The 26076-nt window shown below is 51.1% G+C and overlaps 10 protein-coding genes across 10 annotated transcripts; 4 read left to right on the plus strand and 6 right to left on the minus strand.

The window, feature by feature from the left end:
* Positions 1–537: 537 nt before the first annotated feature.
* On the plus strand, positions 538–3321 carry exg2 (putative exo-beta-1,3-glucanase; the record flags this gene model as incomplete). The annotated part of the gene is made up of 3 exons (XM_056977891.1): positions 538–1773; positions 1830–2842; positions 2907–3321. The coding sequence occupies 3 exons, from the start codon at positions 538–540 to the stop codon at positions 3319–3321; spliced, it is 2664 nt and encodes an 887-aa protein (XP_056833923.1).
* Positions 3322–3524: 203 nt separating this feature from the next.
* Positions 3525–7633, minus strand: N7510_005966 (hybrid sensor histidine kinase/response regulator; the record flags this gene model as incomplete). The annotated part of the gene is made up of 2 exons (XM_056977892.1): positions 3525–3860; positions 3941–7633. The coding sequence occupies 2 exons, from the start codon at positions 7631–7633 to the stop codon at positions 3525–3527; spliced, it is 4029 nt and encodes a 1342-aa protein (XP_056833924.1).
* A 1406-nt stretch (positions 7634–9039) lies between these two features.
* Positions 9040–12441, minus strand: N7510_005967 (putative SNF2 family helicase/ATPase; the record flags this gene model as incomplete). Its single annotated transcript, XM_056977893.1, has 2 exons — positions 9040–9456; positions 9514–12441. The coding sequence occupies 2 exons, from the start codon at positions 12439–12441 to the stop codon at positions 9040–9042; spliced, it is 3345 nt and encodes a 1114-aa protein (XP_056833925.1).
* A 646-nt stretch (positions 12442–13087) lies between these two features.
* N7510_005968 (SIR2 family NAD-dependent protein deacylase) lies at positions 13088–14134 on the minus strand (the record flags this gene model as incomplete). The annotated part of the gene is made up of 2 exons (XM_056977894.1): positions 13088–13722; positions 13786–14134. 2 exons carry the CDS (start codon positions 14132–14134, stop codon positions 13088–13090), a joined length of 984 nt encoding a protein of 327 aa, XP_056833926.1.
* Positions 14135–14591: 457 nt separating this feature from the next.
* N7510_005969 (uncharacterized protein) lies at positions 14592–14942 on the minus strand (the record flags this gene model as incomplete). The annotated part of the gene is made up of 1 exon (XM_056977895.1): positions 14592–14942. The coding sequence occupies one exon, from the start codon at positions 14940–14942 to the stop codon at positions 14592–14594; it is 351 nt and encodes a 116-aa protein (XP_056833927.1).
* On the plus strand, positions 14918–16601 carry N7510_005970 (Zn(II)2Cys6 transcription factor; the record flags this gene model as incomplete). Its single annotated transcript, XM_056977896.1, has 2 exons — positions 14918–15810; positions 15875–16601. 2 exons carry the CDS (start codon positions 14918–14920, stop codon positions 16599–16601), a joined length of 1620 nt encoding a protein of 539 aa, XP_056833928.1.
* Positions 16602–16686: 85 nt separating this feature from the next.
* N7510_005971 (putative transsulfuration enzyme family protein) lies at positions 16687–17931 on the minus strand (the record flags this gene model as incomplete). Its single annotated transcript, XM_056977897.1, has 2 exons — positions 16687–17715; positions 17776–17931. 2 exons carry the CDS (start codon positions 17929–17931, stop codon positions 16687–16689), a joined length of 1185 nt encoding a protein of 394 aa, XP_056833929.1.
* A 923-nt stretch (positions 17932–18854) lies between these two features.
* Positions 18855–20901, minus strand: N7510_005972 (nucleobase:cation symporter-2 family protein; the record flags this gene model as incomplete). Its single annotated transcript, XM_056977898.1, has 5 exons — positions 18855–18975; positions 19062–19187; positions 19246–19434; positions 19517–19833; positions 19918–20901. 5 exons carry the CDS (start codon positions 20899–20901, stop codon positions 18855–18857), a joined length of 1737 nt encoding a protein of 578 aa, XP_056833930.1.
* A 717-nt stretch (positions 20902–21618) lies between these two features.
* On the plus strand, positions 21619–23159 carry N7510_005973 (amidohydrolase; the record flags this gene model as incomplete). Its single annotated transcript, XM_056977899.1, has 3 exons — positions 21619–21990; positions 22089–22333; positions 22388–23159. 3 exons carry the CDS (start codon positions 21619–21621, stop codon positions 23157–23159), a joined length of 1389 nt encoding a protein of 462 aa, XP_056833931.1.
* Positions 23160–25023: 1864 nt separating this feature from the next.
* Positions 25024–25856, plus strand: N7510_005974 (uncharacterized protein; the record flags this gene model as incomplete). The annotated part of the gene is made up of 2 exons (XM_056977900.1): positions 25024–25143; positions 25197–25856. 2 exons carry the CDS (start codon positions 25024–25026, stop codon positions 25854–25856), a joined length of 780 nt encoding a protein of 259 aa, XP_056833932.1.
* Positions 25857–26076: the final 220 nt, after the last annotated feature.

The following is a 26076-nucleotide window of genomic DNA, read 5'->3' on the forward strand; positions in this document are numbered from 1 at the left end:
CAGCACGAGCTACGTGCATCGACATAACCTCCTGCATTCATTGACCACGAAACCATTCGGCTATCATCGCGCGGGCGTCTCCATTGCGGCGTGTTTACATCGAGGCCGAACCGGGGCGACGCGCGTTGTTGTCGGGGAGCAAGCCAACAGGGGGTTTGGTGTTATTATTATCTGAGCAACAATAATCATAATAACTTCCACGACTCCAACAACTGAACGATACATACGATACAACCATCTCTCCAGTCTGATCCACCAAGCACAACAGACAGCTCAATCGCACCGATTGCGATCCCGACGGCCTGGCCCAGCGCGATTCCACTTCACCTCGGACACAGACGCGTTTAGTTCGCGCAATTCGCAGCATTAGGTACCTCATAACAAGACCACCACCACACCTGCTGCCCAGTCAAATTGTGTTCCATTCCAGGGGCACCACGAGGGCAAGCGCCGCGTGGATCGGCCCGTGCCCCGTCGCGCTGCCAGTGACATTCCAGTGACTATTTGGGTTGATCGACAGACAGCAGCTCATCTAGCATGCCGAGTCAGTCGCGCAGTCGGGACCGGTACGGCGGGGGGCGCGAACAATACCGGGAGCGAGATCGCGCGCGGGAAAGGGAACGCGAACGCAGACGGGAACGCGAGCGAGAGCGAGAATACGTTCGCGGCCGATACGAGGAGGCCGATGAGGGGGGAGACGGCGGTGTGGCGTCGAGTCCCAACAATGCCAATGCACGTGGTGGACGATATAATTTCCCCAGGTCGGGTCGTGATTCCTACGACTACGATGCAGATGATGGGTATGAGGAGGAGCGGCGAAGAGAACGGGAGCAGCGACGGGAGCGCCGGAGGCAGCGCGATGAGGAGAAAGCGTACAATGAAGCTGTGGAGGAGAGACGGAGGGAGAGATCTAAGGCGAAAGAGTCACCTGCTACGTCACCGACAAAGAAGAGAGATCGCGAGCGGGATCGTGAAGGGCATCGCAGGCAACGCGGGTATGAGGACAGGGAAGGCAGCCCGGCCAAGGATGTCCGCGATAGGAGATCTCGGCCTCGAGAAGAGGAGCGCGAGAGGTCGCGAGATGCGGATGCTGAAGACAGACGGAGGAGACGACGAGAAAGAGAACGAGACCGCGAACGGAGCATTGAGGCTGCGGCGGCGGCTGATGTGGCTCGGAGACAGAAGCACCAGAGCAGCGAGTCGACGAACAGTGCGTCGCATCTGTTGAGCGCGGATGCGCTGGCTCGCTTGACGTCTGAGCATGCCGAGGTGGACCGGCGAGCGCGATCGCGTCCGCCAGATGATACCCGCAGAGACCGAAGACAGCGCAAACGCGCTGTTTTAGAAGGCGCCGCTGGGGCTGCCCTTGGTGCTGGGCTTGCTGAGGGGAGGTCAAGACATAAGTCCGGGGCCCGAGTTGTCTCCGGGGCCTACTTGGAGGAGGGCCGCAGCCCTGAGATGAAGGTCCGTCGTCGTGGAGCCACGTCTGTCATGGATTCCCGGTGGAATAAAGAAGGGCCATGGGAGACTGGCTCGGATTCAGGTGATGGAGGCCCGCCAGCCTGGAGATTCTGGGCTGATTGGTCCAAGAAGAAGCGGCTATGGATGGGTGGCATTGCGGCTGTGGTTTTGCTGCTTGTTATTATAATTCCGATAGCGGTGGCTGTGTCAAAAAAGCACAGTTCCAAGTCAGACTCCTCGAGCTCGTCTGATTCCTCTTCGAGTGATCCTTCTAACTCCAATCTGGATGGCATCAGTGAGGATAGTATTCCGGTAAGTCACTATCAAAGGTTGGTCACAACTTTTATGCTGACAGGTATTGCGTTCAGTCCTACGCACAAGGTACTTACTTGGACCCTTTCACCTGGTACGAGACCGATGGCTTTAATGTCACCTTTACCAATGAAACTGTGGGAGGGCTCTCCATCATGGGCATCAACTCAACATGGGACGACTCTGCCCGACCAAACGACCAAGTACCTCCTCTTAACGAAAAGTTTCCTTACGGCTCACGGCCGATCCGCGGAGTGAACCTGGGTGGATGGCTATCCATCGAGCCTTTCATCGTGCCGTCACTCTTCGAATCCTATTCGGCTTTGGACGCTGTGGTCGACGAGTGGACTCTGAGCCAAGCGCTAGGAGGCGCTGCCTCAACAACAATCGAGAAGCACTACGCCACCTTCATTACTGAGCAGGATTTTGCGGAAATTGCGGAAGCAGGCCTTGACCATATCCGCATCCAATACTCATACTGGTCGGTCAAGACGTACGATGGCGACCCCTACGTCCCGAAGATTGCATGGCGCTATCTTCTCCGAGCCATTGAGTACGCGCGCAAGTACGGACTTCGCGTCAAGCTTGACATCCATGGGATTCCCGGCAGTCAGAATGGTTGGAACCACAGCGGCCACCAAGGCTCGATTGGGTGGATAAACGGCACAGATGGCGAGTTGAACGTCCAGCGCTCTTTGGAGATCCATGACCAGCTATCTCAGTTCTTCGCACAGGACCGATACAAGAACGTAGTGACGATCTACGGGCTTGTCAATGAACCACTCATGCTCGATCTGTCTGTCGAGAAAGTGCTCGATTGGAATGAGCAAGTCTCTCAGCTCATCCGCAAGAACGGCGTCACTGCCACTTTGGTCTTCCATGACGGGTTCTTGAACCTGAGCAAGTGGAAGTCCATGTTCAAGACTCATCCAGATAACATGTACCTCGACACGCACCAGTATACCATCTTCAATACTGGCGAAATTGTGCTGAACCACACAGCTAAGGTAGAGCTTATTTGCAATAGCTGGTTACCTATGCTTCAGCAAGTCAACAGCACAACAGAAGGGTATGTAATTCACTCACCCAACGATCACCACTTTTCAATTGAGTCTAACTAACCTTGTTGACAGATGGGGTCCAACTATGTGCGGCGAATGGTCCCAAGCAGACACAGACTGCGCCAAGTACCTCAACAATGTGGGCCGCGGCACACGCTGGGAAGGAACGATGTCAACTACCTCGTCAACAGCATACTGCCCCACCGCCGATACGGATGCGGGATGTAGCTGCACAGACGCTAACGCGGATGTCTCCCAGTACTCGGATGTATACAAGTCATGGCTGCTGACGTACGCGGAGGCCCAAATGTCTGCCTTTGAGAATGCGATGGGCTGGTTTTACTGGACGTGGCATACGGAGTCTGCTGCGCAGTGGAGTTACCGTACTGCGTGGCAGAATGGGTTCATGCCGAAACTGGCGTATGAGCCGTCGTTCAAGTGCGGTGATACAGTGCCGGATTTCGAGGGGTTGCCGGAGTACTACTGATATGATGAAATGTATATACAAATATTTCTACTTTGAGTTTTGTGTTGGATGTACATACCATGTGTTTTTATTATTGTTCTATACTTGCATTGTTGGTAGTATAAAGCCGTTTACACTTACCATGATGACCGATTTGTTTTGCGTAGATGTTTGGTAGTACTGATATTTCATTTGTATCTCAACGCCCGTCTCTTTGATGTCCTTCACCCGTTTAGTGGTTCGTCAACCACCTTATCTGCAGTCCATGAAGGTGACCGATGGAACCAGCCGCCCTGTTCCCACAGCCCAGCTTGATAGATACAAGAATCGCGAGCTGCATCACACCTAACTCCGCCAAGCAGCACATTGGCGCGCTGGAAATCAATTGGTTTCATGATCCAGCCATCGAATCCGGAATCAACATAGCTTTGCCAGTCCTTCTCCACCAAAGATGCGGAGACAGCAAACACGGGTGTTCGAGCGTGATCTGTATTTGCTTGCATTTGCTCCTCGTTCTGACGAATCATTCTCGTAGAGCCTACGCCGTCGACGATCGGCATCTGTGAGAGCACATTAAATTATTAGCGAAACCATAGATAACCAATGGATGGATGATAATTAAGGATTGCATTTTCCTTACTTGTAGATCCATCAACACTGCATCAAACGAATCAGGACTCTCTCGATAAACAGAGGCGCATTCCTTGCCGTTCCCTGTCATGCGCACTGAATGTCCGAATTTCTCAAGTCTCTTCCGGACAATGATACTGTTGATCGGGTCATCTTCCGCGACTAGAACGTGCAGCTTGCATTGTGCAGTGTTTGGTTCGGGGGATGTAGCGGGTTTAGGTGCGTCTGTTGTTGTTTTTGCCGATGTTGCAGGCTTGGCTTGTCCAGCTGGAACCTCTTTGACGGGAGGTTGAGTCTCTTTTAAATTGAGTTCGGAGGGGCTATCTTGCTCAGGCGATGAGGATAATTTCAGCCATGTTTCTGGTGTTGTCTCGTTTGGTTCTGGGGTTGGCAGCTTGGTCGTTTCCGACGTTGGCACAGATTTCTGTGTGGATACGCCAGACTCCAAGGAGATATCAACGTTCAGGAAGGGCTTGTCTTTGTCGTGGAGACGGCTAGCTTGCTCATTACTTTCACCACAGAAGCATGGGACACCGTCCGATTCCTGGTTGGGCTTGTCGATCGTCTGAATATTGTCCCTGGAGAATGGTTCATCTGTTCCTGGTTTGGCTGTGTGCTCGCTTTTTGAACGAGATAATGTACCCGCACTGGAAGAAGCATTTGGAGCAGCCGGGATTTCCTCCACAGAAGACACCTGAAACTTCAGCCTAACTTTGAAGCAGCTTCCTTTCCCGTATTCTGACTTCACGCTAAGCTGTCCATCCATGTTCCGAACAATCCTAGCAACCAGCGCCAGGCCCAGCCCAAGAACAGATTTCGACTCCGAAGACAAGTCAGCGGAGGAATTACCGACAATGTTAGGGCTCTGGATATAGCCCTTGTTTGAGACCTGCTCAAGCTCACAAAAGAGTGCCTCCACGGTGTCCCGAGACATGCCAGAACCCGTATCGTGGATAGCCACCTCAATGGCAATATGTCCCGGCTCACCACAATCTGAGAGTACACAAGACTCAATTGTGACAGCTCCCGTAGATGTATGTTGGATGGCGTTGCTGATCAAGTTGGTGATTACTTGGCGGACACGTCGTTGGTCGCCCAGCACTGGAGGTAGGGAAGAGTGTTGAACCACCTGAAGATCCACGTGTTTCTGCATCGCTTCTTCCCAAAAGATATCCGTTGCCTCAGACAGGGTCTTAGTGAGGTCGAAGACCTCATTTTCAATGAGACTCCGGCCGTTCTCGGCATTGGTCAGATCCAGCAGGTCGTTGATGATGTATATGAGGGACTTGGACGCGGAGTGGGAGCGCGAGAGATTCTCTCTTGTTTCTTGGTTGAGAGATCCGTCCAGTACAATTTCCAGGTAGTTGATTGTGGCATTTAGGGGGGTTCGAAATTCATGTGCAGAGTTTGCCAGGAGGAGTCTCATGAGCTGGTTGTTCTGCATCGCTGCCTCTTTTTCTTGCCATATCTCCGTGAATGTCCTATAAAGCAGGGACAGCATGGATGCTTTCCCGAACTCTGCGGCAGACCATTCAATTGATTTCTCGGATACTTTGACAGTTGTTTTTCTGTCATGCTCACTCATATGTCGACCGCCGGCTGAGTTGGCTCGGAAGAATATGATGAAGTCGGTCCCGTCAGCAGACAGCGGTATATAGAGTAAGCCAGCAAGATGATGGAAGCCCGGCGAGTAACTCAGGTCTTGAAAGTCCACTGTGATATCAGTGGACCACAAGACCGTATCCAGCTGCTTGGCTCTCAAATATTCAATCAGAACAAGAACCTCTTGAGAGTCCGGCGGTTTGCCAAGAATCTTGGTTTCGGCCATTATAGACGCAGCGGCGTAGTCGGCGCCAAAAAGACCAAGTAGATCGCCGGATGGGGCACTGATGTGTGACAAATCACTGTCTGAAGAGACAACGGTTTGATCTGGCATTGGAAATGGAAGAGTGTATGAGAGACGCTCAATGTTGCTCGAAACAGCTTCAGCAATGGACCAGCATGTCTTTTGGACGAGTGGGTGGAGTTTTTGGCTCGCGTCGTAGGACTGACAGGATATCAAGCCCCATAACTTGCCGAAAACACTAATATTAATGGATAAGCAGGCATAGGTAGGAGTGCCTGCAAGGTGCTTGGAGGGTGCAGAGGCGGTGGAGAGATAGGTGTGTTTCATGTCCAACGCGGTCTTGTTCGTCGATGTCCGGAATACCAGCTCCGCTGGATCTGTTGCATTGCAATATGAGAAACATACGGTGTTACGCAGATATGATTTTTTCATATTATCTGGAAAAGTCGATTCGGGGAAATGAATACCTTCGTAGGAGGCCAAGTTCAAGGATGGGTCGACTGCTTCGGCCACAACGATGCCATTTCGATCTGCGTCAAAATGGTACATCGTCACTCGGTGGAATTTTGTCAGCTGCTGGAGGGCAAAGATGATGTGATGAACCAGCGATTCTAATGTCTGTGCACTCGCCATCCGTTGAAAGATTCTGGGAAGGGTGTTTAGAAGTTCTGTAGATTGTACAACCTCGCCGTCACCTAAATTTGGCAAAGTCGTAAGCGATTCGGTCTTGCTGAACACATTGTCCGAAGACTCGGACATTGGTTGTGTATCCTTTGTTTCCAAGTTTCCCTCCCTGTCTACTGGAACATCTGGCTCCAGCTCACAAATGACATAGTCTTGAAATGCTTTGCTCGTGTGCATGGTACACCACAAGTTCCGAGTACCGCCTTCCGGGGTGATGATAGAAAGACAAAAGACCTCAGCACCAAGCCTTTCGACATCGTAGTCGTCACTCAGAACGAACCTGGCATGGTCCAGGAAAGTGTTCTTCTGTGAAGAAAACATAATATTGCAAAATGATTCGAGCTTGAATAGTTCATCCGTAGAGTAACCCATAATATCTCTGGAGTTGCTGCTCACAATTTGGACGTTCAGATTACCACCAGATCCTGATACCACTAGTAGGGTCCCGGACGGCTGTATGGTAACGGCTCTATCATCTTCTCGTGAGTGAAGAACCCAATTCATGTGCTCATGAGTAGCCAAGATATTTCCTCCTTTGCGAATGGTCTGCTGGAGTTGTGTCGATAGGCTGATAATGTCACCAGGACTGCGATTGCAGACCGAATGTTGCCCACATGGAGATGCGAGGGTTCCGATCTGGGGAAAGGAAGGAGAGCCGGGCGTTGAGCCTTTGGCAAGTTCCGAGAGAGTACTCTCCAGACTAGTCTTTTTCTGATGCATACGAGACAAATAGTCCGGTCTTTTGGAGGCAACTGGGCCGTGATCGGTGTCTTTCTCCCGGGAGCTGGCTGTCTGTGCGGTCCCTTTTTGATCGTCGGTAGTGCTGGTCCAGAAAGCGTCGGAGAATGGTGATATGGGGCTTTCCAACTTATCCAGCGAAGGTGTATGTAACGCTGACGAGGGATTTGAGTCGAACGAAACCACTGAGCGAATGGGGAAAACACGTTCGGCCGTCTCGCTTCCTAGATGGGGCAGCCTTAGCTTCGAAGGAAGGAGTTCGGGTACAGATGGCATCTCTGTCTTTGTGTCGGACAGAATACACATGGACTTTGGTACGGACCACGTCCGGGCAAGGGTTCGCCTGTCCTCGGCTGATTTGTCGTCCTTCTCATTTTGTTCGTTGTGAACGATCGACCAGTTGCCGCATGTGCTGAATTTGGAGGGTGTAGTCATATTTCTTGTAAAGCCTACTCAAACTAGATGTTAGTCGCTTGCTGAACCGAAGTCTTCCTTAAATTCCAACAGTTTAATATGGAAATTAGAGCAAATGGAACCCTACTCTTGACAGCAATAGCGAGAGAAGCTGCAAATAATCTGCTCAAAGAATATCCCCAAATTTAAGATCTCACATCACAAGCTGATAATAAAGAAAAGACACTCCCATTGATGACAATGATCAAAACAGATTTTAAGACTTTCCCGGGGGGAGTATAATCTCTCGCCTCCGAGTACCACGGCACATTCCCTCAGCATAACCGACCAGCCTACCAGCGCTCAATCCAAACGAGGATAAGGCTTCCCACGAGGCGCACATTTTCGGTTCCTTCGTCCGGTTCGCCAGGGACTACCACCGGGACGGGGAGCGCAATCTTTCAGCCGGAAGTCCAGGACCATGGGTATGGTGGGCGAGATCATTGCGTGAATGGGATCTCTCGTGTTGGTCTTTACAGGCCTGTGGATTCATCCAAATTTCAAGATGTGGAGTATTGTCCACCCCTGAGCTTGACGGGATTAAGATAGAGACTACGGTACGCTAGGCGCATTCGATATACATGGATCGCCGGGACTATCGATGTGTCTAGACGCGGAACAGCCGGAGCTTGAGGTATGCTTGTTTTGCTTAGGCTTTGTGCTTATATTCTGTTTATTTCTATTAAGCTTGCTGTCGAACACTACTATGCATCTATAATGGAGTTCTGTGGAAGCCGAAGCCATCTACGAGGTGAAACTCCTATTGACAACCTTCATTTCGGAGACATAGAGCATCACCACCGAATGAACTGCTAATTCCCCTCTCGGGCCACTATTCCGGTCAGACTTACACCCAACTCTGGGAGTCGCCATTATGTGCCACACAATGGCCCTACTTGTATCTAACTCGTGGACCTCTTCTCCGATTTGGTGGGTGGCTGACCATGCAACCGTGACACCCAAAAACTTGGTTCAAATGCGAAATGCTTTTTGTTAATTGTTTTCAGTTTCTCTAAAGTATCTTTGCGTCTGTAGCCGAGCGCCAAGATCTGAAATTCCATTTACAAGGTAGAGATAAACACCTAGGGACAAACTTGCTGTCCAGTGTAGTGAAAACAGACTAGTTACCTGATAAAGGTAACCACGAACATTTATTGTAGGAAGTCATGAAAAGTTCAATTGCGTAGGTACGCCAAAAAATTCGAACAGAAAAATCTACAACCAAAAACTCCCCACCCAAAAAAGGTCGTACCATATCAAAGTAATCATTAAATCCTGCAGGAACGCAGGCTGGGCCCTGCACCGTGCTAGTCGTGCCGCGTCACCGGAACCGGCAATGTACACACACCAGACCATAGCATCGAGACTCGACCCATTATTATTATTATTCACCAACGTCGGCCATAAACTGAATTATCAGGTCTCACAGGAGGCCGGTGCGGCTGCTGATACGGACGATTGCGATGATCTCGGGACAGATCAGACAGCGATGACGATGGTGGAGCAGCGGCGGGGGGCTCGTCCGCCGAGCTCAGCAAGCGGGTCGACTGCTTGAAGTCGAGAGTGTCCTGTCTGCTAGTATAGCTGTGCTCGGCGTCGCGGCCAAAGAGGGCCATCATGTCGCGCATGGTCAGCTTGCCGGCTGCCGATTTGCCTTCGAGCGTCGCGTTGGCGAGCTCGCGCTTGCGCTCCTGTAGATCGACGATACGCTCTTCGACTGTGCCCTTGACTATCATCTTGTAGATTTTCACGTCTAGGGTTTGGTTTAGACGGTGGACGCGGTCGATAGCTTGCTCTTCCACAAACTGAAGAAAATGTGTTAATTAATAGTTCACGGGTTGTATGTGCAGCAGGGTACTTACGGGGTTCCAGAAGGGCTCGAGAATCACAACGCGACTGGCCGCAGTCAGATTAAGGCCGAGAGCGCCCGCGCGCAAGCTGCAGAGCAGCACGCGGGTCCCGCTGTGGTTTCGCAGCTTGTTCAAACTGGCCTCGCGGTGGTCGTTTCGCATTGCTCCGTCGTACCGCGCGAACCCAATATTGGCTCGTTTCAAGAAAGGCTCGACCTTGTCGAGCATCGAGGTGAATACGGAGAAGACAATAAACTTGTGGTCGGCGGATTCGCGGTTGAGGATCCGCATGAGATGGCGGATCTTGGTCGACGGAAGTATGTTGCTGCCGTCTCCGGGGTCTTGATAGATATCTTCTTCAGAATCGGTCTCGTTCTTGGAGTCAGATCCTTCCTCGGAGCTGCTCAGAACGATCGATTGGCTCTTCTTGCCAGTCGAGGAATCAACTTCATCCTCTGTCTCTGAATCTTCAGAATTCAACCATTCGCCGCCGCCTTCGGCGTTCTCGTCATCCGATCCTCCAGTCTTGCCGAGATTTAGTGCCTTACGCTGGTCCTCTGGAACGAGCCATTCGGCCTCATCTTCGTCGTCACTGTCAAGAATAACCCTGCGGTTCTTCCGCAAGCGGGCAGGCTGGGCCTCAGAATCTGCTTTGCCCTGCTTGTGCACCTTCTTCTTCGACTTGTGATTCTTTTTGGCCTTGCCCATGAAGTCTGTCTTCAGATCAGCCTCGCACTCGCTGCACCGACTAGTGCCGTTTTGGGTTTCCGCCGGGCTGAGCTCCATCTGGCACACATCGCACTTCTTTGTAACAACGCTGAGAGCCCCAAAAAGATCGGCCACAGAATCTAGATCGTCCTGCTTTCCTTGACTCTGTTGGGGTCCGTTCTGCAGTAGAACATCCTTATCCTTGGCCAGATCACTCTTAACCAAATCAGGATGATTGCAGGATTGGCGAAGTCGCAGCAGCAAGACCAAGGCGCCGGCATAGTCGAGTTTGGAACCGCCCATCATCTTATCAAGGCTGTTTTCAGTGCGTTGTTCTAGGCGCTGATAGAAGTTCAATTCACCGGGCATGAATTCAGCCTCCACTTTAATGACCTCACGTTCGGTGATCTGAAACCCATTCGAGGACTTCTTCTCTTCTTCACCAGACTCTGATTTCTCAGACTTGAAATTGGCGTTGAGTTTCAGGACGTCCTTGGTACGTCGCTTCATGAAGGCTTTCAGGTAAACCTGCAGACGCTGGATGGCTAGACCCCCGCGCCCATTAGCCAGGGGTCTGCTGATCTGGTCCCGCCAGGCTGCCAAGTCATCATATGGCTTGATGCGAAGGAATTTGATCAGACTTTGTAGCTCATCCAGGTTGTTTTGCAACGGTGTTCCGGTCAAGCACCAGCGGTACTCGGCGTCCAAGGCGCAAGCTGACTGTGTAGCCTTGGCATTGCGATTCTTGATTGTATGAGCTTCGTCGAGAATGATGCGGTACCAGTTCACGGAAAAGAGACCGGACTTTTTTGCCTTGTCCGCGGCTGAGGTGGCCGATTCCGAGGTCAAAGTCCCGTAGGTAGTGATCACTACGTCGTAATCGTCCAAAGATCCAGAAGTCTTTGCGCGGTTGGTTCCATGATAGAGGCAGACGCGGAGCTTGTGGGTCTTTTCCACTTTGGCATCAATTTCAAATTCCCATTGCTTGATGAGGGCTAAAGGGGCCACCACCAAGGTGCTCTTGCTGACTTTGGCAGATAGCTTCGGCTGGTCTTCATTGTCGTTGGATTCATCGCTGTGTTCGTGTTTCGGTCTGCGGTTTCTGAGCATGAGGGCGATAGCTTGCACAGTCTTACCCAAACCCATATCATCTGCGAGAATCCCGCCTTTGGGAAAGATGCCTTTGGTTGTTCTGCGGCCAGTCTCTTTGTCGCACATCCATCTCACGCCCTCAACCTGATGTGGTAGAAGCTGGACTTTCAGCCCTTCGACAGTAGCATCTTCTTCATCATCGTCCTCTTCTTCCTCATCATCATCGTCTTCGGCTTCGGCGTCGAGCTCGTCTTGTTCCTCGGCTTCTCTATCCTCGATATCTTGTTTAAATGTTTCCTTGGCGGTTGGGGCATCATCGGCCTTCTTTTCTTTCAATTCCATTTGATCCTTGACAGTGACTCCCTGGAGCTGATCGGCCAAATCATCAAGATCGGAGGACTCCTTCTTTTCGGTTGAACTCTTTTTATTCTTCTGGGTCTTTTTCTTGGTGTTCTTTTTCTTGCCCTTAGAACTCGAACGAGCCTTCTCCTTCTCCTCCTCATCCTCAAAGGCGCCCTCAAGCAAAGCCTTGATGTTCTCATTGGCCTTAGCCGAATCGACGTATCCATGCACATCCATAGCACCGAAGGTAGACGCATTATTGGTCTGCCTCGCGGTCGGGAAGCTGTCGTCCTTGGTCAAGTCGATGAACTTCTGGAGATTCTTCGACGCGTTGGACATCTTCGGGGGTATCGGCTGCGACGTGTAGATAGTTCTGGCGGCGCGGGGGGTAGTCCAGGTGACATTCTCGGGACGCTTGATTTCAGTCGCACCCGGAGGGATTACTGGTCTCTGGCTGGTATAGTCTGCTGGCCGGACGGGCTTGAACGGATCCCAAGGTTCGCTGCGCTTCACGGACGGGGTGGCATTGGTGCCCGGCGGGGCAGCTGGCCGATAGCTTTGAGGTACAGCATTCTGAGAACTGTGATATTGCGGCTGTGAGGTGGACACGGGCCGATGGTGTTCTGGGCGCGATTGGTTTGACTTCGGGACATTAAAGAGGTGGTTTGACCGAGACTGCGGCTGGCCGAGCGGAGATGGCTTTCCAAACTCAGGTTCCTGTACGCGCGGAGCCGAGGGCTGATCGTTTGGACGTCGCGGGGTGAGAGGGTGTTTTGGCGCATCGCTTTCTCTTGCCATGGCTGCCGTCTAGTCTGGATGCCGGTGTGGCAAGGAGCGTTACTTGGCGATGAGTTGGCGATGAGTTGGCGACGAGTTGGCGAGGCTTTTAAAAGTACCAATCGACAGGGTAGTAGCGACAGATGGATCTGAGATTTGGTGACGGAAAGAATGCTCTAAGTGGAACACTGTCTAGTCAGCCCTTGCACATTTTGCTGGGCGCAAAGAGTGCGCCTTCGGAGTCCCGCAGGCGTTTCAGGCCCTCAAAAACATCAACTGTGAACACTCACTTCAGATCAAGGCATTCCACATCGAGGACTGTGGTAAAAGAGTGGAGTGTGGAGGAGTGTGAAAGCAAAGAAGAAGAATGAAAGACAAGAGCCGACGTTATCGATAACCACCGATTTGTTTGGGGCGGAGCGGGTCTGATGCCCCAGCAACGGGTTGATGCCTGGGTGCCTGAACAAGTATATACTACGATTGATGAGTGCTTTCTCGCTTGCTGATCTTATGCTCGTCGGTTTGCAATCATATGATACTCATGGTAGATTCTTTTGTGGCAGTCCCAACGTGTGGAATATAACTTTTCATGGAAGACCCAGGGCTAAATTCGATGCACTATACCGCTAAACTCAACGGACTATACGCTTGCTAACTGTACCACTCGTCAAATCTCTCCAATCACGCTCTTGAGAATCTCTGGCACGATAACACCCGCATCCCCCTGGAAGAACCAGTCTCCATGATCCAGCCCACTGCCAGGGAGATCATCGGGGTCCATATTGATCACCGCGACGCGAGCACCCTTGTCCCGCGCCTCATCCACATACCCGGCAGCAGGCCAGACGCGAGAGCTCGTGCCGATAACCAGCATCAGGTCGACCGGGGGCCCAGCTTCCATCCAGTTATCCACCGCCCTCAGCGTGCCAGCGGGTAAGCTCTCTCCAAACCAAACGACTCCCGGCCGGAGCAGACCGTTCTTGCACTTCGGACACTGGGGGAGGTTGGCTGGGGTTAGCTCGGGGATAGGGTTGCGCTGGTCGGAGATATCGACTTCGTGTCCTGCTCTGCTTTGGGAGAGTGCATTCTGAAGCGACTGGGACGCTTCTGCGCCAGTCTTATCGATGGTGGAGGGGTCGGGGTGCGCGGTTTGGGATGGGATGGCTAGAGCCGGGACGATGGGGTCCGTGAAGTCGTTATCCCGGGAGTAGTCGCAGTAGAAGGAGGTGCATCTGATATTGAAGAGGGAGCCATGGAGCAGATGTAGCTGTTCCGGCGGATGGTGCGCTCGCTGCGAGAGACCTATCGAAAACCACCGACAACACCGCGTAAGTCAGCTTGCCACGGAACGGGGTAGACAAGAACAAATAATCTGGTCAGCACCATCGACATTCTGGCTCAAGGTGATAAAATCTTTATTCCGTCGCGACAGCTCCGCTAGCGCGTAGTGTGCTCGGTTGGGTTCCGCCTTCAGCGCCATGTGTCGCCGATAGCTATAAAACTGCCAAACCAGACCCGGGTTAGCATTGAAGGCGCTCGGTGTCGCAAGGGAGGTGGCATCGTAGGAGCGCCAAAGGCCGCCTGCGCCTCGGAAGGTGGGAAGGCCGGACGACGCGGAGAGCCCAGCTCCGAGAAGTGCGAGGATACGTTTGCAGCCTTTCAAGTACTCGGAGAAGGACTGGAGGTCGGCGGCTGGGATAGCTATCGAGGACATTGTCGAAGACACTCGGATGGGTGGTTATTCCAACCAGGGCGTGATGAGAAAGTGAATGAGTTGCTTTGTTTTGTTTGGTGGGGATGACGTGGGGTGTCTCGAGTCAGTCAGTAATGGCCACTGGGCATACAATGGCAACAGTAGCGACCGCTATCACCTTCCATGTCGGACAACATAGAGAAGCTTCTTCAAACCCTAATCACATGCTACACTAATCCAGTATTTGAGGATCTGTTCCAAGGCTGAAAGGTATCATGCTCAATGAGGAAACACCAGTGTGAGGAATTTGTGTATGTATTATTGCAGCTCCAAAAATACGCCGCACCTACAATTGGCCAGAACGTTTTGTGGGCACTCGACATATCTTCACGGCCTGAAACGGCCTTCCTAGTGACGATTCGAAGGATTACTCTATGCACTGGTACTCCGATTGACCAAATATATGAGACGTGTTATTCTAATTGGAGATTCTGTTTATCGAAAATAAGTGCCGGCGCTGATTCAGCTTCGAAGGCCTCGGGAATAAGGCATTAAAGTGGACGAATCTAACACACCAGTTCCGAGGATCCTCTTTACCCGACAGAATCCAACCCCAGAGAGATCCTGCCGAATTACAGTGGACATTTGAAAGCCGCTTCCTCAGTGGAACTAGATCATCCTGCTCCGTCTGCACCGGCTCATTCATTCCGAACTGGGAACATTCTGAACTCTTTGGCACGTCATCAATATCAACTCGACTTGGGTAATCATTGATCAAACGCTGGGCAGCTCTACTGCACCCAGATGGAGCAAGGTACCCGAGAGCCATGTTATACTTGTCGTCGTCGCCGCATTCAATGCGACAGATCCCAAATGCCTTGTGCCAAATGTGTCAAGGCCGGAATAGAGTGCTTCGACACTAGACCACTAAGATGGGTCAAAGGGATTGCCATTCGGGGTAAGATGCAAGGGCACTCATACGATGGCCATTCAGCTGCTTCGCCCGTGGCCACTATCATACACACGTCAACCAAATCGGAGCAATCTCTCGTCAAATCCTCTACCAGAAACCTTCAGCCGACAGTCATCAACTTTCCATTTATGGTGCAACATCCATCGTTCTCAACAATGAACAGAATCTCTAAATATTACCTGGACTATTGTGGGTCCTCTCTTACGGAGTTCTTCCAAAAGCGAGAACGCGCTGACGAACGACATCCAGATAATGAGCGCATATGCAAACTCTTCATTGTGTACGACAGTGAAAGAAATCCTTTCAGAAATCTCATCCCGCTTGGATTCGAGGATCCAGTTCTACTGAAGGCTATTCTTACTCTAGCCGCACGCCATCATGCCAACAGTGGTCAGCCTTTCCACCAACTTGAAGGCACCGCGTCACCTGAGTTCATCAAAATCAATCACGATGCACTTCTCTTCAAACACGAGGCCGTGAAAGCACTCTCAAGTGCTCTAGCTGATACATCATCAGCCAAGCGTGACTCTATAGTGGCCAGTATTTTCCTATTGATATTTCTGGATCTCCTCGAATCTGGCAGTAGTGGTTGGAATTTCCACCTTGAGGGTGCCAAGCGTTTGATCGCCTATACAGAGCCTCCCGAAAGTCAAAACGGGATAAATGGTGGGCTTGGACAAACCGTGCAGGAGATACGAACATTCATGATGAAGCAAATACACTTGTACGAGGCTGTCATCCACGAAACTGAAAGGCTATTTAGATTTCTAACTCCTACATCCACTCAGAATTGAAATCCTTGGGGCGACATTTCTTCGACCAAAACTATTATCCCAGCCCACGCCTTATAACCAATCTGACGCTGAGCCACCGGAAGCCATCGAACAGTCCTTTTTGGGGTGCCCAGGATATCTTTTATCGGCTATACAGCGTCTCTCTGCGCGAAGAGACAGCATCGCTGGCCCCGAGCCTCTTGATGATATCGCTATTCAGTCTCATGTACGAGAGACTACTGCTGTGATACATCAAATTCAAGCCTTTGATTGCTACATTTGGGCCTGCAGTCTCAAGCAACCGCAACCTCAATCTTCCTCTAGGCAAGAGATCGGCAATCTTTGCAAACTGTCACAGACCTACAAGACTGGAGCTCTGATCTACGGAGGACGTATCCTAGACGCTTTGAGTCAGGATACCACTCCACCTTCGGGACAGGATGGCTTGGTTTCCGAATCCCTCGGACTGATCGATGCCCTAAGAGAAGACCAAGATTTGTTCAAGTGCATACTTTGGCCGATCTTTGTGACCGGTCTAGAATGCCGATGGCAGGCTGAACGAGAATTTCTCACTGGCTGCTTAGACAAATTCTGGATAGCGACGAAGTGTTTGAATGTGATTAATGCGGCTGAAATCTTGCAGGAATATTGGCAGCAAGAAGACAGCAAACCCCCCGGGGAGAACTCGTCACGTTGGATTTTCAATATTGGTCGTGCGGGCCAGGACTGGCTCCTGATATAGAGAAAATTAAACATAATAACAACTCCCCAAATCCATTTGCCAAAAGCATAATAGCTAAAAAAAAGAACATAATAAAGTAGACATTTCAACCCTCCACAAGTGCCTTGAAAGCCTGAAGCAAATCACCCTTCAGATCCTCCCAATTCTCTAAACCAACACTAATTCTTAACAACTTCCGGTCAACCTTAGAATCCGACAACGCCCGCCATTCAATCAAAGACTCCACTCCACCCAGACTAGTGGCATGCATGAAGAAATCGAGCTTGCTTGGTAAAGAGCGAGCAAAGTCTTTATTCTTCAAAATAATAGAAAACACAGGCCCGAAGCCATTAGGCATTTGCTGGCGCACCCATGGCTCAGTCTGAAGCGATGCATGGGAAATATCCTTCAACACCATCTGAATAACCTGCTCATCACCGCCCACGACAGGATTCTGTGCTTTCAGAGCATCATGCAACCAGGATACCAATTTCTCGCAATTCTGGCTCGCGCGATGGACGCGGACCTCGAGGGTACGCAGACTCCGAGTACCGAGCCAGCCCTCGAGATTACCCATCACATTTCCGATCGCGGAGCGGTCTTCGTATAGCTTTTTTGTCCACTCGGGGCGCTTAGTTGCGAGCACACCGCAGAGGAGATCGCTGTGGCCGCCGAGGTATTTGGATCCGGAGTGCATCACGATATCAGCACCGAGCAGGAAAGGGTCTTGCAGGCCTGGAGGAGCGAATGTGCTATCCACGACGAGATATGCTCCCCTTGAGCGGGCCTTGGCCGCGTATTCCAGGATGTTGACGGCTGTGCCGAAGGGGTTGATTGGCGTTTCTAGTAGGATAACGTCTCCTGCTTGCAAGTCCTCGGCAGGACAGTCCAAAGGAAGCTTTTGCAGGCCTGAGAGGCGGGAGATCACTGAGATAACCTCATGGCTACCGTGGTACCCTTCACCCACAGAAATTCGACGGGGATTTAAGAGAGTCAGTGCTGCATGGAACGCTGCAAGTCCTGATGAGTAGCTCACTGCCTCGCCATTAAGAAGGGATGAGCAGATTGCTTCGAAGCGAGTTGCATTTGGTGCGAACTCTCGAGCGTACACGAAGTTCTTTCCGTCGAAATCGCCCTGAATGGTGTGTTAGGTCGCAGGTTCAGGTATATCGGAGACAGAATGCACGGCACATACAATGGGATCTTCGGAGGGAATTAGATCCTCCGGTTCCCTGGGAAATCTGAAGGTCGTGGACAAATGAATTGGAGGTGCGACATCAGTCACCAAGTTCAGCTTATCATCGGCGTGCAATGCCTGGGTAGCTGGGTGGCTATTGCTCTTTGGTGGCATTATTGATCAGACTCGTCGCTTTGCGGGTGACGGGACGGTAATATGGTGGGATGCGACTAAATTTCAAGGCCTTGAATTCGATTTCTGCGGGCCAGGTGTCTTATTTATATCAATTCTCGAGGAGGATTGAGCTATTAGCTATGGAAGCGAACAAACTTGGACATATCAGCCCCACTGGGTCAAATTCCTGACTGAGAACTCGGCCAATCAGCGATCTGATAGCATGGCCCCACTCCCGTCAAGTTCCTAATGCGGTTGGTTCCGTTCGATGAGTTTTCGATCAGCGCATTTTGTATCTCCAAACAGCGAATTATATTGGCAAATTCAGACCCCTCCAATTCATATTCTAACAAAGCTCTGACATGACATTTTTCGGTGGCTAGAGCCAACAGCATCTTCATGCCCTATCTGAAAGGACGTGAAAACTGTGCGGCGAAGAAAAGAATGAAAAATATAAATATGACGAATCCTTAAGTCTAGAATTGCATGACATTGTGGTTTGAACTTCGCCGCTTCTAGCCACATACCCTGGGTCTTGGACAGTTCTCAGACGACCCCAACGTCTGATATTTATTACCGAGTGAGGGACAAAACAAATAATTTACCTATACATATCTGGATCAGTGTATCATGTAATTGGAGTTTGAAAGAGCATCTCGATGTTTCTGACATGGAAGGCGATAGCGGTCACCTCTGTAGAAAGAGATGAATCACATTACACCACAACGTGGCATTTTCGATTCAACCACCTCGGCAAAGAATGGACTCATTGGACTACGGAGATTTGGACAGTCAACAAGAACAAGAACCGCCAGAGCTCTATATCTGCAGAAGAAAGTTGACATGGTTTCTCATCAAAATTAATTAACGTACAACCCAATGCATTGAAATAATGCCGTAGGAGAAAAGAGCAAGACAATTTATTACATATCCTTAGGACCCTCGTAGACGGGATGGAGGGTGGAACTGTCCGGTGTGGGTGGAGCATTCGCTGGCGTTTCTTCAATTTCCTCCTGCAAGATGAGATTGAGGAACATAGCCACACTAGTTGATGATCGATTATCAGTATTTAGTCGATACGGCGGCAAGTAAGTGCAGATAACGCAAGAGGAAGACAGATCGATACTTACAATGCGGTCACGGCAAAGCCAGTCTCCAGAACGAGGATGACGGCATCCTCCAAACCCAGGAGGCTCTTGTTTGTGGTAGGGCTGAAGACATAGGCGAACCAGGTGGGGACGAGAGTCGCTCCGTAACTGTGATTTAGTCATTATGGCTGTTGTTGTGACGATCAGAAAGGAGAGAAGAACGAACCCCAAAGCCAACGAAGCTGTCATGACGAAACGATTGCGACGGGTGAACGGCACTTTCGAGATAATCGCCAGACCACTGACGGCCACAGAAGTGAACAGGAAGGTGGTCATCCCCCCAAGAACGGCGGAAGGAATGGCAGTGATGGCGGCGGCGAACTTGGAGAAGATTCCGGCGATGATCAGGAAGAGACTATACGATTGTGTGAGAACCCATCATCGGAGAAACCATCGTCTGCTTCAACGATTGCTTCTATTTATTGCGGTCTACATACCAGCAGCAGTAACCCGCTTTTCGGTTGGCACAGCGGGTCAGAGCAATGACACCGTTATTCTGAGCAAAGGTGGTCATAGGCGTCACCGTCATCAGAGAGGCGGCTACACAGTTGAGGCCGTCCGCTAAGACCGCACCCTGCAGACGGGATTCGAAGACCTCGCCCTCGACCTCGAGGCGGGAGACATCGCAAGTGGCGGTGGTGTCTCCGATAGATTCACAGGCGCAGATGATGGACACGGCAAGGAGAGGGAGCACGAGAGGACCATAGACTTGGAGTTTGAAGGTGTGAACCCAGATGAAGGAGGCGACAGGAGCCTACAGGAACCATCCGTGATAAAATGTCAGAATCGGTTCATTAAAACAACAAGAACGCTCAAGATGAATGATCTGTTCACTTACCTCATTAATGCCCGAAGGATCGAAGTATCCGCAGGCCGCAGCAATGATGCAGCCGACCAACAGACCGAGAACGACGGAGCAGGACTTCATGATGGGGGACCCAAATCGCTCACAGATGAGGATAGTCAAGAAAACCACAAACCCCAATCCGACAAATTCGGCACTACCCCAGGGTAGCGCGTGCGGCGCACCGACTTGGGGACACACCATGTACATGCCGCTGGTGGGCCGCGACATACAACTACCGGAACCACCGAGCCAGTCGTCAAAGCCACTTTGGACCAGGGAGAGCCCGATCAGCATGACCGTGGGGCCGGTGACAATGGGTGGGAAGATCTTGCGCAGCGTCTTAGGGGGGATGAAGGACAACAGGATTTCAATCAGGGCCGTGACGGCGGCGGTGGCTATCAGGGCGCCGTAGCCATCTGGGCAGGGCAGCGGCGTCCCATCGTCGGCCGTGGGACAGAAGCCATTTTCGTACATCTGAGCGAAGGCGGCGGGACCGACACTGATAATTGCGAAGGAGACCCCAACGACGGAGAGCACGCCGGAACCGACGTAGTAATTGGTTTTGTAGACATGGAAGCGGGTGATCTGGACCGAGGAGAGCAGCCCACAGACGATGAGCGAGACTGAGACCAGGTATTGAGTCAGCTCAGCAGATAGGTTCAGACCGGCGGCCAGAATGATGGGCGGCGTGACGATGCCGGCCAACATAGCCAGCGCATGCTGCAGCCCTAGCAGCAGCGCCAGGAACACCGGCATAGGATCATTCAGGCCAAAGAACGGCGCGGGCCGAGGATCCTTCTTGAAGAAGGGAATGGCGGGTCGAAAAAGGAACGCATAATCGTAATCCCCGACCAGGCCCTCTCGAGTAGTGAACGCCTTGACGACCCGTCGCATGCGCTGACTGAAACGCAGCTGGGGCGTCGTGCCCGGCACGATGATGTCGGGGCCATCCGTCGAGTGGATGGAGTGATCCATCTGGGCGCAGGGCTTAATCAGACCAGACCGTGCGTGTACGAGGCAGTGAGAATACAGAAAGTGAAGGAGTGCTGATACATAAGAAGAACAACAGACGCATGGAACGATCCATCAAGGAGGGTTCCGCGCGTGCATTTTGTCTCCGAATTCCAGGCTGATTCTAATCGGAGTCATGTCGTTACTGTGATGATAACGTCCACCGCTGAGGCGTTCCCAGACCGATGCTTATCCGTTGATTCGTCAGGAAGGGGACGATAGAAGCCGGATATACGGTATCAAAGCTTCGATAACGACCGGGCCAAAGCCGAGATAAGCAGGGAGGGAGGCGGTGGACGCTGAGATGAACCATCCCAGCCAGTGGGTTACGTAGTCTCGCCGGTGATCAGCCTATCCAATCACACGCGAATGACCGGTGCTCTGGCCGCAAAGCTCGGTCCGACGCCGGAGGAGCGCTTGGAGGGAATTTGCTAAGGGCAATGTTCTTATCAGTCTTCTCCTGATTGTCGTGTTTTAAGTGAGGTCCGTCGGCCACCTCCGACGCGTGCCTGAAAGATCACCAGTCGACCCCGGAGGTGGCCAGTTCCGTTCCCAATTCCGTCGAGTGAGTGGTGAGGGAATGAATGGGGTCCCGAGAATTTCTGGACTGGTATAATCACCAGATGCTACCGATCTCAGGAAGAAAAGAATAAACAATAATCATCCACAACTATAGCGACGATGCTCTACACCCATGCCACCATCATCACGGTGGATGCCTCGCGACGCATCATCGAGGACGGGGCGATCCGCGTCGACGGCCCTGTCATTGCGGACATTGGCAAGACGGCAGCCCTGCAACAGAAGTATCCCCACGACGAGCAATATGACCTGACCGGCCGCATCGTCATCCCCGGCTTGATCTCGACGCATATGCACACTGCCCAGACGTTGCTCCGGGGCACGGCCGACGATCTGGAACTGGTCTCGTGGTTGTGTGAGCGGATCTGGGTCCTGCAGGGCAATTTCACCGAAGAAGATGGCTACGCTGCTGCTCGGTTATCGATTGGGGAAATGTTGAAATCGGGCACCACCTGTTTCTTGGAGAGTATGGTTAGTCCTTCCTTGCTCCTTGCTGTTTCGTTTCTTCTCGAATCACGACGATGAGTCCTGTTCTTCAATTGTTCGCGAGAGCGTTCTAACGGGTATAGTTCGCCAACCGGTACGGTTTCGATGGATTGGCTCGTGCCGTCGAGGAGAGTGGCATTCGCGGCTGTTTGGGTAAGATTGTCATGGATATTGCCAAATATGCCGAGGACGACGCCTGGGCCATGTATCCCGGCCTGGTCGAGGATCGTGAAACCTCGCTGGGGGGCACCCTGAAGATGTGGGAGAAGTGGAATGGCAAAGCCAACGACCGCATCCGCGTCTGGTTTGGCGCAAGAACCCCCGGAGGGTAAGCACTCTGGCTCCCTCCTCGCAGAATCCCCCTCCTGACCGCGGAACACAGCGTGTCCGACGCCCTCTACAAAGAAATGACTGCTCTCTCGCGTGAGAAATCCATCCCCATCACTATGCACTGCGCCGAAGTCAAGGCCGACCGCGACTTCTTCGCCTCCGTCTCCCACACGCCCATGTCCTACTGTGAGTCCGTCGGTCTGTTGTCGCCGTCCACCGTGCTCGTCCACATGGTGCACCTCGATGACTCCGACATCCGCCGGCTGGCAGCCTCGGGCACCCACGTCGCCCACTGCCCGACATCCAACGCCAAACTGGCCTCGGGGATCTGTCGCGTCCCCGATATGCAGGCGGCCGGTGTCAATATCGGTCTGGGCACGGACGGCGCTCCTTGCAACAATACCTGCGATCTGCTGCAGGAGATGAAGTTGGCGGGCATCATCCACAAGAGCATCTCGTACGATCCCACGGCTGTGCCTGCCGAGACCGTCCTGGAGATGGCCACCATCAATGGTGCCCAAGCGCTGGGTTTGCAGGATACTATCGGGAGCCTGGAGATCGGGAAGAAGGCGGACTTCGTCGCGGTTGACATGCGCGGCATCCATTCCCAGCCTTGGTTTAACCCGGTCAGTGCCATCGTGTACACGGCCACTGGGCGGGATGTCGACTTGGTCGTCGTGGACGGCCAGGTTGTGGTCCAGGACGGCAAACTGCTAACGATGAACGAGACGGAGATTGTCGAGGAGGCGAAGCGGCGGAGTCGCGAGGTTGTGGCACGGGCAGGCTTGACGGACAAGGTGAAGTCCCGATGGCCGGTCGTGTAGGGAGACCAATGGATCGATCGCCGACAGCCCCATGTTCATGTATGTTCATGTATCGGTCATTAAAGTTGCATCCAGAATAGACCTCGACTCTTTGTTCGCCTACCTTTCATCTTCGCAAGTGTCGTGTCATGAAGAAAAGTGAGCTGAATTTCCTAGCTTTTCGAACATTTGCATCAACAGTTTGTAGCATTAGGAGTTAGAGGTAGCTTCACTACTCCCATCACTGATTTTGCCTGCCTGTGATTCGATCGGCGGCTGGCTTCCTCCATCAATCTGGGACATCAGTGGTATGACAAAACAAAGCCTACCCGATGATCGGCAAACAATCTAGTCCGCCTTTCTTGTATCGGTGTCGGCTTACACTGAGAGCTAATTATGCGCTAGTTTACGCCGAAAAGAATGATCGAACTGATATCTAGCGCTCCTTTGGCAACGCTAACGAGGGTGAGGAAGCTCATAAGAAGGATTGGGACCTTAGGGACGAGGATCTCAAGACTCTTTGTTAAGGCCAGATTAGCTTGGCTCTGCTGCCAAATCCATTGTGATTACCTCGTAATAGAAGTTAATATGAAATATACCACAGGTCATTATACCAAGCTTAAAATATGGGTAATGAAGTTATTAGCTTATGCTTCACTGGTCTAAATATACCCTGAAGAAAAACGTTTTGATGTTAGGAGATATTCATATTAAGAGAATTGGATGAAGCTGACATCAAAAGTGCAAGAAGCAACGCTCGAGAACCTTGCTCCAATTTCGAATTGCGATTTGCCCAAGATTTCTGCACGAAGAGGGCTTGTTTCTTTTAAAGACAATGCAGTCCTATCACGGGGCAGGGACTGTATTGGATGAGAAAAGTGCTAGTAGGTTAATCCATTCCAAAATCAATATCTGTAGGGTCGTTCCTGGCGGCTAGCTCCCTTACGGAACTGGTGTTGAATTGACCTTCTCTTCCTCCCTTCCCTTTTCTTCTCATCCTTTTTCTTCTTCATCTCATCTTAGTCACGCTTGGTGTCAACTAGCTTCGGGATACAACTAGCAAAGATCCGACGCCTGTGCACGTCTAATCTGCCTCACGCCTATCATGTTTTTTGCTGGCTTTTGCAAATAAAGAGCGAAAAGTTCCCCGTATAGTATATTATTCAATATGTCCAAAAAGAAGAGCACTTATCTTCTACTTTCAAGGAACGATAAATTCTTACCTTTGCTTTCGAATTTGGGACCTGTCTAACGAGGTCTTCTTTTTTGGTAGTTTGGTTGATGTTTTAGAGTCTGATACTCTCCTTCCTAACATGTATGCAGAGGCCGTGGAGCTTTATTCTTTACCCAACTTTGATGGGAATGAATAATAGTGGGGAATAAATAGGGATACCTGGGCTTTTGAAACTAAGTCCCCAATTTATGCCACAAAATCGACATTTGCTTAAAGCCCATGGCAGTCCCTACGGGATAGCAGACCGAGTGGACTCCTGCCGGCGGCTGAACTTGAAAATTTATGTGTTGATGTGAGTAGCGCTTTCTCAACCGCATGATATAAAGGAGCACATCATCTGCATACCAATTGTGTCATCTCATCTCGGCCGATATGGTCTCCATTACTGAAATACTCTCTAAAGTAAGACTTTGCACAATAATTTGACTTCCAGTCATCCGAATCTAGTTCACCAAAGCAGATCAGTTGATGTCGTCGTGTAGAACTATATCCGCACCATAATCACTACCAATGATGTAATGAAATATCCAAATCCTAAAAGGAGAATAATGTTTCATACATGGCAAACTACTTAGAGCTACTCAATTATTCTCCAAATCCCAGTTATCTGAATTGATTATTACTTCGAATATCCTGATTTTTCCATTCACCATGACCACCACAGCAGCTCAAGATACTACCCAAAACCACCTTAAGAACCCTATGGATATTGAAAAACAGAACTCAGGTAGTCCATCTGCAGTTGATCCTCCCAAATCCTTAGGGGCAGGGGTAAGTACATGACTCTGCAACAAGACATCCGAACCTCTAACACCCTTCTTTAGTCCGCATTGGCACTTGGGGCGTTCGGTACAACACTGACGACTCTCTCACTGAGTCTGATGGAGTGGAGAGGCGTCACCACGACAAATGTCTTTGTTGCGAACTTCTTCTTTATCGCTGCCTTTGGGCTGGTGGTGACCGCCCAATGGGAGTTATCCATCGGAAATGGCTTTGCATACACTGTTTTCAGTGCATTTGGTGAGCTTCAAAACGAATCATGTCTTGGGATCAGTGAGCTTATTCTATTCCTGACAGGCCTCTTCTACGCCGGCTACGGCGCTCTGCTGACTCCCTCCTTCGGAATAGAACAAGCATATGGCAACGACAACGCGCAGTATAACAATGCGGTTGGCTTCTTCATGATTCTGTGGACAGTCTTCGTGTTCACATTTTTCATAGCCTCCCTTCCCACAAATCTGGCTTACGTTTTAGTTTTCTTTCTCGTTGACCTTGGTTTTCTCATGGTTGCGGCCAGCTACTTTGCTGAAGCGGACGGCCATGCTGCTTCTTCTACTGCACTGAAGAAATCGGGCGGAGCGTTTTGTTTTCTGGCGGGATTGGTGGGGTGGTATATTGTTTTTCATTTATTGTTGAAAGATTCACTTCTGGAGTTACCGTTGGGTGACACTTCGAGGTACTTTGGGAAGAAGAAGGGTGACTAGAGTTGCTTTGGTGATAGGAGGACTTGGTTCATCCCAATGTCATGTGCATTCATAACTTTTTACAGATCCATTCGTTCTCTGCGACTTACTTAGCGGAAATAGAGTTGACTTTCCTTGAAAAGAAGACTAATCATCCCAGCGAGATGGGCTCGGCTTTGGTAACTTTGATAGCCTGGGTTTCGGCCCATAAGCAAAGACACGCTTCAAAAATACCCCAACT

The sequence above is a fragment of the Penicillium lagena genome (assembly GCF_028827675.1).
Source record: "Penicillium lagena strain IBT 129212 chromosome Unknown utg000003l_segment0_segment0, whole genome shotgun sequence".
Lineage (NCBI taxonomy): Eukaryota > Fungi > Ascomycota > Eurotiomycetes > Eurotiales > Aspergillaceae > Penicillium > Penicillium lagena.